Source organism: Microtus oregoni, unplaced genomic scaffold (genome assembly GCF_018167655.1).
Source record: "Microtus oregoni isolate MIOR12 unplaced genomic scaffold, Mior012 000013F_ref0000133, whole genome shotgun sequence".
Classification (NCBI taxonomy): Eukaryota; Metazoa; Chordata; class Mammalia; order Rodentia; family Cricetidae; genus Microtus; species Microtus oregoni.
In genome coordinates, this window is record NW_024543072.1 from 10,306,006 (window position 1) to 10,324,793 (window position 18,788).

General features: G+C 45.1%; 1 protein-coding gene across 2 annotated transcripts in view; it reads left to right on the forward strand.

The window, feature by feature from the left end:
* Positions 1 to 18,788, forward strand: part of Vstm4 (V-set and transmembrane domain containing 4) — an 83,120-nt gene that overhangs the window by 11,659 nt on the left and 52,673 nt on the right. For both annotated transcript variants that reach the window (XM_041662741.1, XM_041662742.1), the window contains exon 3: positions 16,481 to 16,549. In XM_041662741.1, coding sequence (XP_041518675.1) covers positions 16,481 to 16,549 — 69 coding nt within the window. The remainder of the gene's footprint in view (positions 1 to 16,480; positions 16,550 to 18,788) is intronic.

Sequence of the window (18,788 nt, forward strand, 5' to 3'; positions counted from 1 at the left end):
GAGAGAGAGAGAGAGAGACACTGGGCCTGGCACGCATGGGTTATAGAAACCTCAAAGCCTACTCACGGTGACGCATTTCCTCCATGCCACACCTTCTCCAAGACCAAAGACCACACTTCCTAATCTTCCCCTAAGAGTTCCACTACCTGGTGACTAAATATTCAAGTATATGAGCTTATGGGGTCATTCTCATTTGAGCCTCTACAAGTAGAGTGGCCATTTTCATAGTATTAATTCTGTTGGTGCATGGATTGAGGTCTGTCCATCTTCCAGTATCTTCCTTGATTTCTTCAGTATGTTCAAGTTTTCACTGCAAATGTCCTTTGTTTCCTAGTTAGATTTATTCCAATGTATTTTGTTTTAATTTTTATGACTATTGTGGATTGAATTGTTACGTTTTCCTAACTTTTTTTTAGTACTTTTGTCATATATATACATACATATATGTATATATATAGAGATACATATATATATGTATATGAAGGCTACTGATTTTTATGTGTTAATTTTGTATCCTGTCACTTTGTTAAAAAGTATTTATCAGCCTCTTTTTGGTGGAATCTTTATGAACTCTTATGTATAGAATCAAGTCATATGCAGATAGGAATACTTTGGCTTCCTCTTTTCCTAACTGTATGCCTTTCATTTCTTGTCTTATTGCTGTAGCTAGGACTTCGAGCACTATACTAAACCACACAAATACTTCATGTTTTATGGTGATTTGTGTAGTCTAACGTGTCATTATTTTCCATTGTGGTATTCCTTTTTCAGAAGCTGTTTTTATTCAGAAGTTGCAATTTACACTTGATTAATTATACAGAGTACCCTTTGGTGTCTAATCTTGGAAAGTATTTCCAATTGCACGCTTATAAAAGTATTTATAATTTTCTCTTACACTTTAAATGTTAAAAACGTTATTTTTATCTCCTTAAGATCCATTTTATATAAAGATAAATTAGTTTTGTTTCCTACTATTCCAATTATTAGAGGGTGAGATAAGTTCTCCTATTGTCAGTGTTTCAGTTTTTCTTATGTATTTCATTATTCTTATGTGATTTATCTTTAAGATAATCTTGAAAAACAACTTACCTAGTTTTGTGGATATTGTTTAATGTTTTGACTGGCATATTGACTTTTAAAACTGTTATTGTGTTGATAAGTGCAATTATATTTTTTGTGTGTTTTGTGCTGCTATGAAAAATGCCCGAGGTTGGGGTTTTGATAAGGAAATGGGTTTATATAATACACAGCTTTATAGACTATGAGTCCAAGATTGGGTGGCTGCATCTGCTTGGCTGCTGCACAGTGTGACAGTGGGCACCATGCCGGGCACATGTGCAGGGAGCAGTGTTTACATGGCGAGACAGGAAACCAGAGGAAAGTCTAAGCCATGCTTGCTCTTTCTGTGACAGTCCGCCTTAAAGGAGACAAACCGGGGCCTGAAAAACAAATGAGTCCCTTCTGAGGGCAGCACCCAATAACTTACGACATGTCTCCATTTCTTCAAGGTTCCAATACCTCTGAGAGTCCTTACATGGGGACCAAGCCTCTAGCACCCAAATTCCTGGAGAGAAAACTCATAATCATAGATCCATTTTGCACATCTTTGCTATGTAGCTGTTCTTATCCAGGAGCCCTGTATTCCTTTGTCTATTCCAGCTTTTTAAGCGCCTTATGAAAAAAAGTACCCACATATGACTGCCCTGAGCATTTTTATTTTGTTTACTCCTCAATCTTTCATTGTTGTTACTAAAATCCAGTCCTCCCTTCGTGTGTGCACACACAGTTTGGTTGCTGGCAAGTATGGAGTTTGACTTTTGTTGACTAGCTTTTGGTAGCACATGGGGTTCTGTGTACTTCAGGTGTGGTCTTTTCATTTGCTTATCAGTGTGTCTGTGACTTTGTGTGTGTGTGTGTTTTAATCTGTGTCCCAGTGGCCAGTACTTTAAACCGTTTGTCTGCGTCCTTTTTGTACAATTCTACTATGAATTTAACTTCTCTGTTTGGGTTTCCGTCCTGATCACATGTTCTATTAGAGACTGTTAGAGACTTGGTTGCCTTAGGAAAAAAAAAAGCCAGATTTGAGATATCTGTGATCCTTACTAATCCACTCACCAGAAAGGTCATTGGGGTTGTCCTGGAGAACCTTTCCCTTTGGAGTTTCTAAAGTCCTTAGTTAGACATCTGTTCTCCAAGTCTGTCAGAGAGAGAAAGCATGTCAGGTATAGTGACATTCACACACTTGACCATCTGGCATTCCTCTTCTCTAGGATTTCCCATCTTCCTTAGCTAAATTACTTCTGTGCCTGTGAGTGGCCATCCCACAGAAAGGACAGAGTGGTGTTTTTTTTTTTTCCCCTTGGAAAGGGAGGGAGAATAGAAATTCTTCTGGCTGTAAAGGGTCATTGCTAGGAAGCCCAATCCAGGCCGTTGAGTAGATGAAAGCCATGGATATTGTTGGGGCACAACAACCAAGGCTCATGCTCGTGGTGTAGGGTACTTAGCTAGTATTCAAAGTGTGTATGTGTCTCACGATGCAGTCGGGTCTGATATCACGGCACCATTCATATCACTGGGCTCTGCTTTGCATCTTAGAGTGGGAGAGCTAGGGAAAGCTGATATCCAGGGACAGACTGCAAAACTTTCACCCTGCCCTACCCACAGCCACGCTGCATCCTGTGGATGGTGGATTCCTGTGCTTGTTAAATGCACTACGAATATCATACACAATACAAACGGGAGCAACAGCAGTGAGAAGTCACGATCCAAACAAACGATCAGCACACCCCAATACTTTCAGCTCCCCTTGCCTAACTTTGTTCTGTGTCTGTGCCTGTGCCTTTTCCCTAGGTCGGGCCAGACCCTGGAGCCTGTGTGCATGAAAGGAGTCGCAGTTTAGTGGAGTAAGCCCTATGCTAACAGAGCTGCTTGCTGTTTTACATTTTCAGTGGAAAATTATTAAGCTGTGACAGAGATCAGGGATTTTGAAACGCGGGGAAATAGACAAGGGGCCCTGTCAGGAAATCATGTGCTGGATTTTGGCAGTCGCTCCTGGATGCTCTCAAGGTTGCTAGTGTGATGTGATGCAAATCCATAGGCAGGAATGATGAGTAAACACTTGCGCCTCCTGAGGACCATGAAGTCAGGCTCGGCTTATCGTAGAAAATCCATCAGAGCTGGTAATCGTGTGAGTGGAATCTTTCTTGTAAGAATGCAAAAGCCAAGGTGACGTGTGAGGCGCCACGTGCCATGTGCCTCTTGCTGGGCGAAAAACCCTGCTTAGAGAGAACTGGGACAAAGGCATCCTCCGTGGTGCAGGCTGTCAGAGTGCTGCTGACCCTGTGCAAACATCAGGGTCAATGTTAGGTTTGAGTGCACTTAGCTGTTTTACCAATGGTCTTAAAAAGGGTGCTCATATCACCCTAATGAATTTTCAGAAAATACAAAATTGAGAAATGCTTTTTTTTGAAAAAAAAAAACAACCATTGACGAGGAGTACAGCATAATAAAAATGATTCCAGGGAGGTAGGAAAAACAGGCAGGAAATAACAAAATGAGATTCAATTTGAAGGCAGGCAGAGTAATACATTGGGGGCACATGAATCTTAAGCAATGTAGGATCGTCATCAGGAAGCTGTCTCCATGAAGGGATAATAGAAAGCGATTATATGATCTTGTGCAATGTGATACCATGGTGTGTCAGCTGTTGTCACTTGTTTGCTTGAACGAATTAGCCTGACATCTCTTGGAAGTCAGGCAAGTGGGCCAGGCCCTGCATGGGTGACATTTTGTGAGACCATGCAATGAACTCTGAGAACACATTTCCAAAAACATAGATACAATCAAAAAAGAAAGATAAAGGTAAGGAAATAAATGGCAGTCCTGTGAGGAAATCTGCTCTTTCATGAAGCTGTGGTTGGCTTAGTGAAGAAGTTGCATTGGAAACAGGCCTTCTGGTGCTCATTTCTTTGAGTATGTACCTTAGTTCACTTTTTTTGTCGTGGTAACAAATTGCCTGAGACTGGGTAACTCATAAATAATAGAGATTTATTTAGTTCACGTTTCCAGAGGCCAAGAAGTCAAGAGCATGTTGCTGGCACCATTGAGGGCTTCCTATTCATCGGTGTGGTCCAGGGCAGAGGACTCACTTTTATAACAGAGCCATCCTTGTATAACCCAACTTATTGGTCATGTCATTGATCAGTAAATGGATTTGGGAGGGCCCTATCCAATCACCTCTCTAAAGTCCTACCTTTTAGCATTGCTGTATTGGTGGCCAAGTTGCCAATGCAAGAACTTTTGTGGGATACAGTCAGATCACAGCAGCATCAATAAAGTTACTAAGCCATTAAAATTCTTGGGGGTCTGGAAGCACATGGGTGGATTCATTCTGCAGAATGGACAGTCCATTGTGAGTTCAATGGTGAAAGACACAGGACACCATGGAGATTCAGAGGGCCCCTTGCAGGCCAAGAGAAGGAGCAGTGCTGGGGCTGACACTGATGGCTTATGATGGGGTACTGATAACTAGGGGATTACAGAATGGCTCACAAAGGTGCATGTAGAGAACATTAATGAGTTTCCATTGGATGTCGCAGCCTTGCCTGATAAAAGACTTTACTGGAGAGTGTGGATTCCCAACTGTGTGAGGCGCTTTCCGCCATGGAAAACTGTCATGCATCCCACAGCTTCAGGTAGCTCTACCTGTTGGCTGACTGAAACATGGATTTGAGGAACAAGATGAAAGGGGCAGAGACTGCTTTTCATAGTTCAAAGGGGTGTTAAATTTGGCCAAAGGAAAAGAGCGGTGCTAAGGTGTCAGGTGAGAAACATTTGCTAATGGACTGATTGGGGTTATGAGAGAGGTCTTTGGGACCTCAGGGTTGGGTGGAGCCCAGACAAGAGGTATGGTTTGAAAGGTTCCTCCCGGGGTACCCATATATGTGAGCCTGTAGTTTCTTCCGGAGGTACCCATATATGTGGGCCTGCAGTTTCTTCCTGGGGTACCCATATATGTGGGCCTGCAGTTTCCTGTGGTCTCACCGTTGTGAGCTGATCTCTCTGTTTTGAATGGGTGAAGGTTTCTAGGAGTCGGTAAGGTGGTCAAAGATGGGGCTGTGGGAAACACCAATATTGGGGCAATGGAAGGGTACAGTTTGGCTTGGTGTCCGCTGTATGGGCTTTTTTAGTCTGGTGGTAGAATTTGCTTTTCTCTTGTTGTGATAAAACACTTTGAACAAGAAGCAGTTTAGGGGAAGGTGGGGTTTATTTGGCTTACATTTCCAGGACACAATCCATCATCAACTGACGCTAGGGAAAGAAGTCAGGTAGAAACCTGAAGCAGAACCCACGGAGTAAGGCTGCTCACTGGCTCATGCCCAGCTGCCTTCCTTATGCAGCCTAGGCCCACCTGCCTAGGGATGGTGCCGCCCACGGTGGGCCAGGCCCTCTCACATCAGTCATCAGTCAAGATAATCTCTCACAGGCGTGGACATGGGTAAATTGAATCTGGACAATTTCTCCACTGAGGCTTCCTTTTCCTGGGTAACTCTAGGCTGTGTCAAGTTGACAAGAAGCAAACCAGTACAGGGGTATTTGGCATGTTCTAAGTTGGAATGGATTTTTGTATCCTGCAAACATGATAGATAGCCCATTGCCATTGCCATGATAGATAGATTTCCAAATGCCATTGGCTTTTGGTACCCACAGGCATAAAATGAAACAAAATAAGAAACGAAGAAACCAAAATAGAGCTGCGAAGGGTTTTGCCAAGGTAGGTAGTGATTGAATAATCATCCTACATATCTCTGTCAAAACAAACAAACAAACAAACAAAAAACTGAGAGCTTTGGATGTCTCCTAAGAGTAAGACAAAGCATGCTTGTTCTCTTTAGGGTAAAATTCCACGATCACCTTGGAAATGAGGCTAAGACTCCATATTCCAAGGGGTTCAAAATCTCTCATACATGTGAGAAATATGGTCAACTGAGTATCCTTTGGTGGTTTTTCAGTCAAGTTTTTGCAGCCTGTGGAATCAGAGGCAGTCCAACATTTGAGATGAAATACTTCCCCTCCCTCTGCCCCGTGTTCGGAGGGAGCTCCCTTCATCAACAGTGCAATGCTCGGAACAGCAGCAACCTGCAGACTTCTGCAGTTTAAGCAGGGTTTTACACTAACCACAAACAGCACAGCTGAAGGAGCCAGACTGTTGGTTGATTTAAGGTTGCATAAGTCAGTTTTCAATGGGAAAATGCTGTTACCTTAAAAGTTTAGTGGCGGAGCTAACAAGATGACTCAGTGTGTAAAGCGTCTGCCAGGCAAATGCATTCCATTCCCCAGAACCCACCTGAAAACTGCATCCAGAGGGAAGTCTGCCCCAGCACATCTCTGGGGAGATGAGAGGTGAAAACAGCAGAATCCTTGTAGCTTTCTGACAGCTACCTGGGTTTCCACAGTGGCAAACGGGAAATCCTACCTCAACAACACAGAAAGTCAGGCACAACAGCCAGGTCTTCCTTCAATCTCCACATGAGCTCTGGGCATGTGTGTGTGTGTGTGTGTGCCCATATGTGAACACATGAATGAATTAATCATGTCTGGATATCACACACACACACACACACACAGAGAGAGAGAGAGAGACAGAGAGAGACAGAGAGACAGAGACAGAGAGAGTGAGAGAAAGAGAGAGAATGAGCATTATTTACAAGAAAAAAAAGAAATGTTGGGGCAAAGATGAAATCAGAACATAATTATCATCTGAGCTTTTGACCCCACAGTGTGAGAGGGGACTTAATAATTAGATTTGAACTTAACACCACAGGGAACAGATACTTCCGGTTTCCATGGAAGAAGTTAACTAAATCCCTTCTCTCTAGAGACATGGGACAGATAATTAGGAGTGAGATTTACTGAACATTTAGGGCTACTGCTTAATTAAGCAAGCGCACATCATGGTGTTTACAGTGTCAACAGGTCCAGACACTCAGAAAAAACAAATTGACAACCAGAGTGTAATTTAAACAACACTCAGACATATTCTTCATTGAACTAAACCACAAGCCAACCACCAGTCTTGCAAAACTCCAGGAGATTAAAATATCAAACTCCTAAACATGTAGGAAGCTTTCATTTATGAAGCTGTCCTTGGGACACTGTGCCCAAAGAGGCTTGAGGTAGACAGCTAGCATCTCTGCTGACCTTAGACCACAGCCTCCTAATCTAGGGGAAGGGCGTGAGGAGACAGGATGAAAAGGCAGTATTGTATAGCAGGTGCCCTTGACATGGAAGGAAGGCAGGGATACAGTTCTGGGGTACATATGAGATCACAGGAGGGCTTCAACAGAAATGCTGGGCCCCGCATGTCAGAACCAAAGGCAGCTCAGGCAAGCTGAAGCAGGAAGAAGAGAAACTCTAGGAATCTAGGGGATGCAAGTTAGGGAAATGGGCAGTGATGAGCAGACAGGCTGCCAAGGTGACCTGGCCAGGGATTTCAGCACCCTGCCAATTCTGCTTTGAGGTCACTCACCTGTGACTCTGTCCCTGGGCACAGATGAGGTTCCAGAACACATTTGACACGTAAAAAGTGAATGAATGATTTAAACTCTTGGGTAAAATGCCCAATCGAAATGATAAAAGAGGGACAGAAAGGCGGGTGCTGAGGCGGATGCTGAGAGAGGCTGAGTCAGTGAGGAAGTCCAGCTCCCCAACTGTACAAAATGCTGACCCTTGTGTTCTGTTGCTGGCTCCCTTGAGGAATGTGAACTTCCTTTGCAACTGCCTGGGCACCCTGGGAAGTTTATTTATTTTTAATCCTTTGTTTTGTTTGCTACGGTTTGCCTTAGTCTGAGTGCAAAAGGCAAGAGGGGCTGAGTCTGCACAAAGCAGAGTCTCAGTGTTTATCATGGTGGCCCAGGCAGGTCACCGGGTGGTCTTTCCCACAGTTCCGCTCTGTCAGAACCACCAGAGGGGCTGCCTCTGAACTGAGTCTTGCAGAAGCAAAGGGGAAAGGAAGTGACAGGCAAGCCTATCACTGAAGTATCTGTGTCAATGGCTCCTTCTCCATCTTGTGGATCCAACTGTACATAGTGCGAATACAGCTACATTTTAACAGTTCCTCCACTTGGGAATTGGGCCTTTGAAAACAGGCAAATAGTGAGAGCCTCTTCACTTTGAACTGGGAGCAAAGGGGTTGTTGACTCGTTCCTTTATTTTCTGGTCACCTACATATATGTTTCTTCACACGGATCTGTCTAGTATGCAGTCTGAGGAAACTGAGACAGGGTTGGCATCTGCTCCCCGCTGGGTACACATTTGCAAGGTTCACATACCAGGGAGCAGATCTTAGATGTCTGCTTTTCTTGGCAGAAGCTATGGATCATCCTCTGTTTAAGGAATCCTGCTTCCTTCCTGTAGAAATCTGTAAATAAACACCCATGAGGGCCAGGGCCAGGGCCAGCACCTGCAGGCACCGTGAGGCCTGGGGCAGATGTGTGGCTAGGTCTCCGTGACTTCTGAGGCTTCAGAGAGGAAAGGAGGCTCTGGTGGGATGGGGCTTCTGCCCTGACCTCTTCCCCAATGCTTCCAACATGTAATGTTGTCACGGTCCTGCTTTCAGTTCCTTTTGAGTAGCCTACTTCTCTACTATGCCCCACTGTACCGTACATAACCACACCATGCCATACCATACCATACCATACCATACCATACCATACCATACCATACCATACCATAATGTCATACCTCACCACACCACATCACACCACACCATGCCATGCCATACCATACCATATCACGCCAGGCCATACCATACCATGTCATACAATACCATACCATATCACACCAGGCCATACCATACCATGTCATACAATACCATACCATACCATACCACACCACACCAGGCCATACCATACCATGTCATACAATACCATACCATACCATACCATACCACACCACGCCAGGCCATACCATACCATGCCATACAGCATGGTACCATATCATAGTCTGGCTAATTGATTCATTCATTCTTTTGTTTTCTAATAAGACACAGTCTTGATATATTGCCCAGCCTTGCTTCCAACTCCCAGGCTCCAGGGGATCCTCCTGCTTTTGCCAAGAGCTCCAGGCACACACTCTAGAACCACGTCACTCCTGTGAAATAACCAAGGAAAATCCTAGAAAGTGAAGGAAAGGACAAAGATGCAGATAGTACAAGAGGACATCATGGCCTGAACACACTCTACAGGCAGTGATGCATTTTAAGGCAGTACATTTAGCAGGAGTGAGGTACTGAGGTGGTGTAGAGTCCCTGGAGGAAGGATCCTCTGACTCAGGATGCCTACAGGGCCCACGCCTGGAGGTCCATTCTCTCTGGGAGACCGTGGGAGGCTGTCCTATCATAGCATCCATTGTTATCTCAACCAGAGCAGCTGCTATTAGTACAGGAGACCCTTAACATCCAGGGTTGTGTTTTTCTCATGGAAGGAGTGATGGAGAGACTCATTGGACCCTTATCTGAGGTTCTGACCACATCTTCCTCCTACATTTCCCCCCTATCTGTATGTAATTTTACCCCAATTACAAGTGGTCTTGGGAAGTGCAAGTATCTAAGAAGTGGAAAGTTCACTAAAGGGGACTCAATTTATAAAGTCATGGGGAAGTTGTCTTCCTTGCTAGGTGAGACTTTCCTGTGTTGTGACTATTTTGAGGCCATTTATGCTTCTGTAAGTGGTCCCAGTGAATTCCCTGGTTTACTGACACAGGCTTGGGTAGAGTTGGTCCTTGGGGCCCTGTTTGAGGAGAGTAAGCCGTGTTCACATCTCCCCAGGGAAAGTGCACACGGCGGAGATGTATTCTGCTTGCAGATACTCTCCCAGCTCTTTGGATGTAACTTTCCTTAAAGCTCTCCTGTGCATGTTTTCTGTGAAGGCACATGACCCATGAATTCTAGCATCCTTGGGAACACACTGTTGCGACAGGCTCACTCCTGTGTGCTGTTACTCTTGCTGTCCCTGGGCTGTATTAAGGAGGTATTGTCTATATTGTTCTACTTGGGTACTAAGTCCAGCCCTGAGCTGGACAGGAGGCCAAGGCCCAAGGCTCCCACGACCTAAACCTCCCCTCCCATATCTTCTTGGGCTTGGCTCCCATGTATCTTCCAGCAGGGCTACTCCATGTGGGGTACTGAGGCCTGGAGCCTCTGACCCTTCTGAGAGGTGTTCACAAATTGCTCCTCTCCTCGCTCACCCCCAGAAATCCAAGGGCACTGCCAGAGAATCTTCATTTTCCCAAGAACCAGTTGATTGCCTTGCATGTTAAATGTTTCCTGCCTTGGCCTACTGGATACCAGGCAGCTTCCCCTGAGAGCCACTCATGCAGAATCCAGTTTAATCCTTTAGCCAGCCTGGCTAAGAAGCAGAGACAGAAAGGCTGAGGTGGGTCTCCCCCCACACCCTTCTAGGGACTTCTCTGTGGCTTTCTTTTCAAGTTAGGATTCAAGGCTGTTGATGACCCTATCTAGGCCAGGTTCCCTAAGGCCCTATCAAAGGATGTCACTAAAATTCTTCCCCCCCCCTCCTTGCAACGTACTTCCTGAAATCTTTTCTTTCTTTTTTTCTTTTCTTTTTTTATCTTGTGGCTGCTCTCAGCCAGCAGCTCACCGAGAGGCAGCAGTGTGGTGGATCTCACAACTTATTATAATTTGTCCGGTTCTGCTCTCCTGGGGAGGGTCTAGAATAACTGGCAGCTTAGTTGTCTGGGCTACTGCCTCCTTGAGAAGATATACAGGGATTTTCTGCTGGTGCCAGGTCCCAAGGCAATGACAAAGCAACCAGCAGTCAGGAGTTGACTGGGGCAGGAACAGTTCTGTTTCTTCTCCTTTTCTGTGATCTTTGAATCAACTAACCAATAGTCATAGTGGTCAGGTAGATCAAAGCCATCTCTGTAGCTGATGTAGCTGTACTGAGAAAGCTTTCTTCCATCTGTGTGCAGGTCCACAGAGGAACTAGAGGCCCTAAATTCTAGGGCCAGGAGGTTGGGTCCTAAACCTGACTTTCCTGGATACAGGTAGGATTGATGAAAAGACAATACATAAATAATTGCAGCGTGGGGCAGGCAAAAGCCGCTCACTTGAAGGAGCTGGAGTGGTAAGCCATCTCAAGGCATGCTTAGTCTCTGCCCAGCTATGGAACAGCTTACCAGTGGCTGTCAGGTTACAGAAATCCCAGCAATGTGAGCACGGGGGCTGTTTGCTGTCCCTCCCCACCACTCCTGTCTGACTGCACAGCTGGTTTATAAGGAGAGGAGACCAATAGCCAAAGAACTCAGTCTTGTTGACTTCTGCTAAAAATCGTGTAGTCTTCTGATAGTTAGCTAGTTCACTGGACATGAACTCATTTTATTTCAGAATGTCTTGGGCCAGCGTGAATAATCCGTGGTGGAACAAGTGTGACATTTTCTTTATGTCTCTGTGTTTTGTGGTGGGAGGAGTCAAACCTAGGGCTTCACACATACTGAGATGTTGACCACTGACTGAGTGATAGCCAGCCTCCAGCAAAGTACTGTCTACAAGTATTGGTCTTCTCTTTCAGCCCATCCACCCTGGAGAGGCCTCTTTTACTCCGTGCTCATAGAAAAGATGGGCCAAGGTCAGTTTCTATCGGCCTTGTGCATGTGCCACAGAGGGAGGGACATCAGAGCAGGGATCAGAGCCATGGCGGCTCTACAACAAAGCCCTCGCTGTGGACAAGCTGTAGCAGACAGCCGGGTCTCCTTACAGTCTGTGTTCTCAGACACATAGTTTGACATTGTGTCAAATTCACTTGAGATAGCACAGGATTCACAGTGAAATCAGATAGGCACAACAGAACTTGGGGGAAATTCCTGAAGCCCTGGCATGGTTCCTATGCAATTTTTCTCTCTTGTACAAGTAGCTAAGTGTTGCTAGTCTTCAGGCACCAAGCAAAATGACTGTCTTTTCCCACCAAATTAATTGCTTAGGCTGAGAAGGCAGGGGAGAGTCGTCATAGTTTGGAAATCTCCAGTTATGAGAATTCTTAGATGTGTCTCCATGTTGTACCAAGTGGAATTGGCTTCCTGCTGTCAGGCATGAGGCAGAAGGACCTGCACTCGGATAAAATCGGAACCATGGGTTCCTTCCCTGAAAGGCGTATGGAGGTGCTCTCTGGGCACCTGCCTTGGCTAAGCGGACGGAAACCTGTTTTAACTCAGGGTTAGTCACAGGAGGGAAGAACATTTTCATTTTGGCCATTTGGGCAACTGCCCATTCACTCCATGTAAAGGACTCTGAGGCAAAGAACCCTTCAAGGCATGGGAATGGTAGTCGTCAATAAAAACATGATTCAGCTCTTACAGGATGGACTGCCTGTGGATAGGGAATTTCGTGACATCTCGAACACAATTGGAAGCACTCGGTGTATTCTAACTCATATAATCCTCCCCTGTGCGGTCACAAGTATTCATCACTGCTGCTTTAAAAACTAAGGCATCGGACACTTGAGTGACTTAGCTGAGCCCCCGTTCCCTGCAAGTGGCAGTTGGACCCTTCAGGCTAGTGTGCATGGGCTCTCTATATCCTTCATCTCCTCTTTTAAACATTGTGTGTATGAGTGTGTGGCATTTGTACTTGTCATTGTAAGTGTGTGCAGGACGGGTCAGTGTGGATGTCTTTTCTCGATTGCTTTCCTCCTTCAGTTTTTGAGACAGTCTGTCACTGTGCTTGAAGGTCATGGATTCAGCTAGACTGGCCGGCCAATGAGCTCCAGAGATCCCAAGTCTCCATCTACCCCAGCATTGGGGCTACAAGCATGCTTTGCTATGTCCAGAATATTTCTCCCACTCATATTTTTTTGAGAATTTCATATATGCCTATAATGTTTGGATCAAACCAACCTCCCCATTCGCTCCCTTCCAATTTCTACTGTATGTCCTCACCACAGCTTTCACGTGCCAACTTCATGTGGTCTTCTTAAAGCAACTGAGCCTTTATTGCTGCCCAGATATCCATGGGTGTGGGACCAGCTACGGGGGCAAGGGTAGCCTCTCAGGGGCCACATCCCTGAAGAAAACCCACTCTCCCTAACACAGAAAACATCAATTGCCAGTAGCCCCTCAGACAGGGGTAAGACCTGCCCCCATCCTGGGACCTTGGCTGGCTCTGTCCTGTGTAGAGTGCATGTCTTGTGCATGCCCTCACAGCCACTGTGAATTATCATATGCAACGGTGATGCTGCTGACTCCTGGATCACATTGGAGTGAGACACTAATGCTGCTGACTCCTGGACCACATTGGAGTGTGATACTGATGCTACTGACTCCTGGACCACACCGGAGTGAGACACTGATGCTGCTGACTCCTGGACCACATTAGAGTGAGACACTGATGCTTCTGACTCCTGAACCACATAGGGGATAGTCTATGGGCCATGATGGCCATCTTTCAACTCCTGGAACTAAGGTATTCAAAGAGTGTTTAACACCCATTCTGTGCTGTCTTCATTGGACTTTGCGGTATCACCCTTTCCTAGGCTCAGCAGATTGAAGATTGAGATTGTGAAAACCACTCAGGGTAGTTCAGGAAATGGATGGAAGGCTGAAGGGTACAAAGTGCATGGATAACTCACAGAATAGACAGCACATCAAGCTTCTTTGGACCTTGAGCCCCATCAGGCTCAGGTCTCCACCTATACCTTCCTCTACTGCTTCTTTCATCCATTCCAGCTTGCTCCCCACCTTTCCCACATAACTGCTTTACTTAAAATGTACCAACCCCTTCAGACCCCACCACAGCTCAATAAACAATGCTTATTATTTAAGTTCTGGAATCTTGGTTGCTCTGTCTGTCAGTAGAGTGCAGGGGTTCTGGATTAAAATAAATTGAGCAGGAAGAAGAGGTTGAGCTTGGATAATATATTTAACACACACACACACACACACACACACAGAGAGAGAGAGAGAGAGAGAGAGAGAGAGAGAGAGAGAGAGAGAGTCAGTCTACTTACTCCAGAAAAACATCAAGTGAAGCTGAAACAACTAGTTGTTCTAAAGAATTTGGGTTCTTCTGGGACAGGAGTTTCCTTTAGGAGGGGAGAGAAATCCCTCTGAATTTCTGCTTTCTCAACAGCATCGCCGTGTGTTCCCCAATTACACAGTTATTTATTTATAATTTCGACTTTATGTATGTGAGTATTTTGCCTGTAAGTTATGTCTGTGTACCATGCACATGCCTGATGTCCACGGAGGCCAGAAGAGGGTGTTAAGTCCCCTGAAGCTGGAGCTACAGACAGTGGTGAGCTGATACATGGGTGCTGGAAATGGAGCCTCGTTCCTCTGGAAGAGCAGCCAGCGCTCTTCACCACTGAGCTACTCCAGCTTCATTTATTTATGACTTTCTGTACCTCGGCTGTCATATTTGTTCTTAGAAGATTACAGAGGAGTCCAGTCTTCAGGCGCATACATCTTCCAGAAGTCCATCTGGAGCTGCTCGGCAGGAGCTGCAGAGAAAGCCACAGCCAGGGTGTTCTGAAGGCAAATGAGTTTGGGGTATTCCTGACTGTGGTATGTGAGCCCTGGTGGCAAGCAGTCCAGGCTTCCTGCTATGGGAGCCTGAGGGACTAAACCCAAAGCAAGAAATGGACCAGACTAAAATTACAGCTCCTAGGCAACCCAATCCCCGAGTGGGTTAAGGTGATCGTCAATCTTCTCCCTCTTGCTCTCGGGGAACTGGAGACTTTTCTAGAGAATCTGTAATTTTTTTCTATCAATGTCTGACATTCATTTTGGAAAAATTCTCCGGCATACTGAGACAATGTCAAAACAAAACCTAGATGGGAGAACAAGACCTAGATGAGTCACATGTAGACGTTGTCAGGCGTGGCTGTTGAAATGAACTTGGCTAGGAAATTAGGTGAGAAACTTGAGGATTCACTGGAGAACTGGGCTGTGTGAAGAAGAATTGGATGGATAATCAAGAGCTGGAAGATTCCATAAATGAAAAGGAAGACTGAATAAAGAGGTTTTGCGACAGGTTAGACACACATGAAGAAAAGACTAGCTGTTTAGAAGACACCTCGAAATCAAATATCCCATAAAGGTACAAAAAGACAAGAGGTTAGGAAGAATTGAGATCCATGACAATACTAATTCAGAAACATACAGGAAGTGCAATAAGAGAATGAACGTATAGGCCATGCCTACCTTATTGTTCACCTCTCAAAGTAATTCCACCTTCATTCCCCCTGTTTTTTTCAAAATTCAAGTCCTCATTTCTCTTGTCTAGAGCTCTTCGTGTGTGAGAGTTTAAATCTAAATTACAGAAATTGGATCCAATTGTCAATTTCACGTCTTGGTCAGACTACCGATGTTTTAAGTGCTCCACAGCCACACGTAGCTGCGGGGTAGCACTCACGTGGAACCTTCCTGTCGACACAGAAAGTCCTATTGAACAGTCAGATCAGTCCCTGATGTTGTATGTGTTTCATTGCTGTTGTCTGTGATGATGTTCAAGGTTTTACATATTATAGCCCAACTTTTTCTCCTGGAAGCAGAGTAAATCCAGTTATCAACCACCAAATAAATGATGTGGGATTCCCTTCTGTATGCTGTGAATATGATTGGCTAATTAACAAAGAACACTGCCATGGCCTGTTAATAGGGCAGAACTTAGGTAGGCGGGGAGGACTGGACTGAATGGGTGAAAAAAGGGCGGAATCAGAGAGAAGCCATGGAGCCTCCACCGGAGACAGACCTGTTAAAACTTTGCTGGTAGGCCATGACCTCATGGTGATGCACAGATTAATGAAGATGGGTTAAATTAAGGTGTAAGAGTTAGCCAATAAGAAGCTAGAGCTAATGGGCCAAGCAGTGATTTAAATAATATAGTTTCTGTGTGATTGTTTCAGGGCTGGGCAGCCGGGAAACAAACAAGTGGCCTCCTACTACATTTAGGAGAGGACGAAATTATCTCAAGAGTAGGAGCCTGTCGTATTTCAGAGTGTCTTACATTCGGAGTGGTGCACAGGCTCTGATCCCCGGCATTGCAGGACTCCAGGTGCTTCTGTTTGGAAATAAACACCCAGCACCGCACCATGGAAGATGCTGAAATCATTAAGGAAGTGATGATTCGGTTTCAGCCCCATCAACCATCTATTTATGTTTGAAGCATGTGGGGCAGGCAACACTTTCAATGAACTGAACTTTGGCCTTGCCATTTACTGGCTTTTAAACTCAGGTTTTTGTTTGTTTTGTTTTCTCATGTCTGGGGGCCCAGGTTTCTCAGCTGTGCGGTGGATGCTTTGTTGTGTTTCTTCTTGGTTTCTGGGTTGTGATGACTTCAGGCAGTTTTGTTAATATGGATATTGTAAATTTAAGAGGCATTGGTGCCACGTGGCCCCAGTGGCGATTATAGCGTGTCAGGACTGTGAGGTGTTGTGTGTCACACTGTCCTGTCTCTTTATGTTTTCAGTGATCTCTCTCAAAGCTACTGAAGATTCATCACTTGAGAAAAAGAAAGTGACCTGGGCATTATTTGAAGGTAAGTCTGGTATCTTGACATAGCCTCATTTCTATACAGTAAGAAGGAAATAGGAAAAACAAGGATTCTAGTTTCTTAACTGTTTCATAGCATCAAGTCATGTCCCCAGACTGATCTTTGCAGGACTGATAAGGGAATCGCTAGTACAGAAAGTGGTGTAAAACCTTATGCTGCCCAATTCTGTCCCCGCCTCCAAATCCCTTTCCTGGGTGATACCAAGGAGGGACTCCCAAGTGATGTAAAATTAAAGAATATGCCTACTGAAGCGACCTTTAATTCTTAGTTGTTTCAAAAGCTTGGGGTTCTAGAAGAGTTTGAAAGCTGCAAGCAATGTTTTTTCCCCCTATGGTAGAGCCAATCAAGAAGCTTTAAAAATAGGTTGCTTGCAGGAGATTCTGACCTAGTTGAAATGTCTTAGTACCTCCCACTTGATTCCAGCATGCAGCAGGCTAGGAGCCACAACCTGAGAGATGGTTCCTGGCAGCAGCCCCACCAAGGTGCTTGTTATGAATGCAGGCTGAACTCTGGGGTGGTGCCCTATGCATTTGGAAGGACTGTAGCGGTCAGTTTTGACACACTTTACCGCATGATTTGAATCTCCTAGACACTTTGTATAATGCAAACCTCTGGCAAACATTCAGGTTTGAGTCTTGGAGTGGAATTCTCTACAGGGGGTGCTTTTGCCCCTGTCGGGGACATTTGTTGATGTCAGGAGACAGTTTTGGTCACCTCAAGTGTGGGAATGACATTAGCAACTTGGAGATAGAGGCAATGCAAAAGACCCTTTCCACATCAAATGATTCTGCCTGCAAATGCCAAGAGTTGGGAGCTTACAGGTCTCTGCCCCAGAGAAAGGACAGTAGAGAATTATGACCATAAACAATGACATCATGCACTCTAAGCGCTCAGTCAGAGTCTTTGATCAGGGGACAGGGCTTGTCAACAGGGGCAGGACCTGGGGAAGGATTCTGTCTTGTGAAGCCTTTGGGTTGATTGATGAGGAATGAAAAAGAGGTATGCCTACCCCCACCCGTGAGGAAAACAAGACAGTAGGTGGCAGAAGGAGAGCCAGCCTTGTTGGAAAGCACAGGAATTCAAAGCAGCCTTTTCCATAGTGTGTTAGACAGACACTGTATCTCTTTGAAAAAATTCGACTCTAATTGCGGTTAGCAAACCGTTCACTGTGACATAATCCCTAGTTTGCCAGGACTTATTATTTAGTTTTATAGTTGCAAGTAGTTTCTTCTTTATTCTTCTTTTTTTTCTCAGATCACCTTTTATCCAATAATGAATCTTTGTATTTCTAGAATTTCCTTCTACACTATATAGTTGCCTTTGTCTGTATCTGAAGACTATCCTAGCAAAACAGTCCCTAACTCTCTTCCTTTGCCTCTCATTTGGCTTCCTTGTGGCCAGAGATAAAAGTGGCTGTCTTGCCTGCAGAGGGAAATTGTGGGACAGAAGGAGCAAGGTTTTCTCTTCTCATTGCGGTTGGGTAAGATTGAGACAACCTGGCTGACCTTTACCCCATCTCTCCGAAGCTGTCTTAACCCCTGATGTTATGATGGGAGAGAATGATGGGAAGGCTGTGGGACTCTCTAAGGAGAATGTGCCAGAGAGAGTCCTGACTCCACGTCTGCAGCTCTGATGGTCACACCAGGAGTCAAGTGTTCACAGAGTGTGAGGTGGTTTTGATGGGGTGGTTGTCAGGACCATATTTTAAAACTGCAATGATATAATAATAATAATAATAATAATAATAATAATAACCATTTGGAAGGACTATAGCAGTCAGTCTTGACACACTTTGCAGCATGATTTGAATCTCAAAGATACTTTGTATAAGTGTCAACATTTTATAATTCCTCAGATGTAGTCACTAAGTGCAATTTGTGGTCCAGCATGGACTTCCATTTCAGTAGAGACAATCAGATCCTATCAAAGACTGGCAGCTGGTAGTCTCACCATGTACCATGCATGCCCCAGGGCAGCAGTTTCCATGCCTTCTTCCCCTGTGCTGCTGCTACTGCTGCTTGTGATGGTCATGGCACTGGGGGCAGCAACAGTAGCAATGTCCCCGCGTTCTGCTTTTTTAACCGGCCATGGCCTTAGCAAGGTCAAGGGTGTAGTTGAAACTCTTTGGCACAGGATTCCAGGCCTTTTGCCCTTTTGTTCCTGATTGGAAGAGCTTCAATGTGGGTTGTCGACAGATATCCATCCTCCTGGGGCTTAGCTGGGC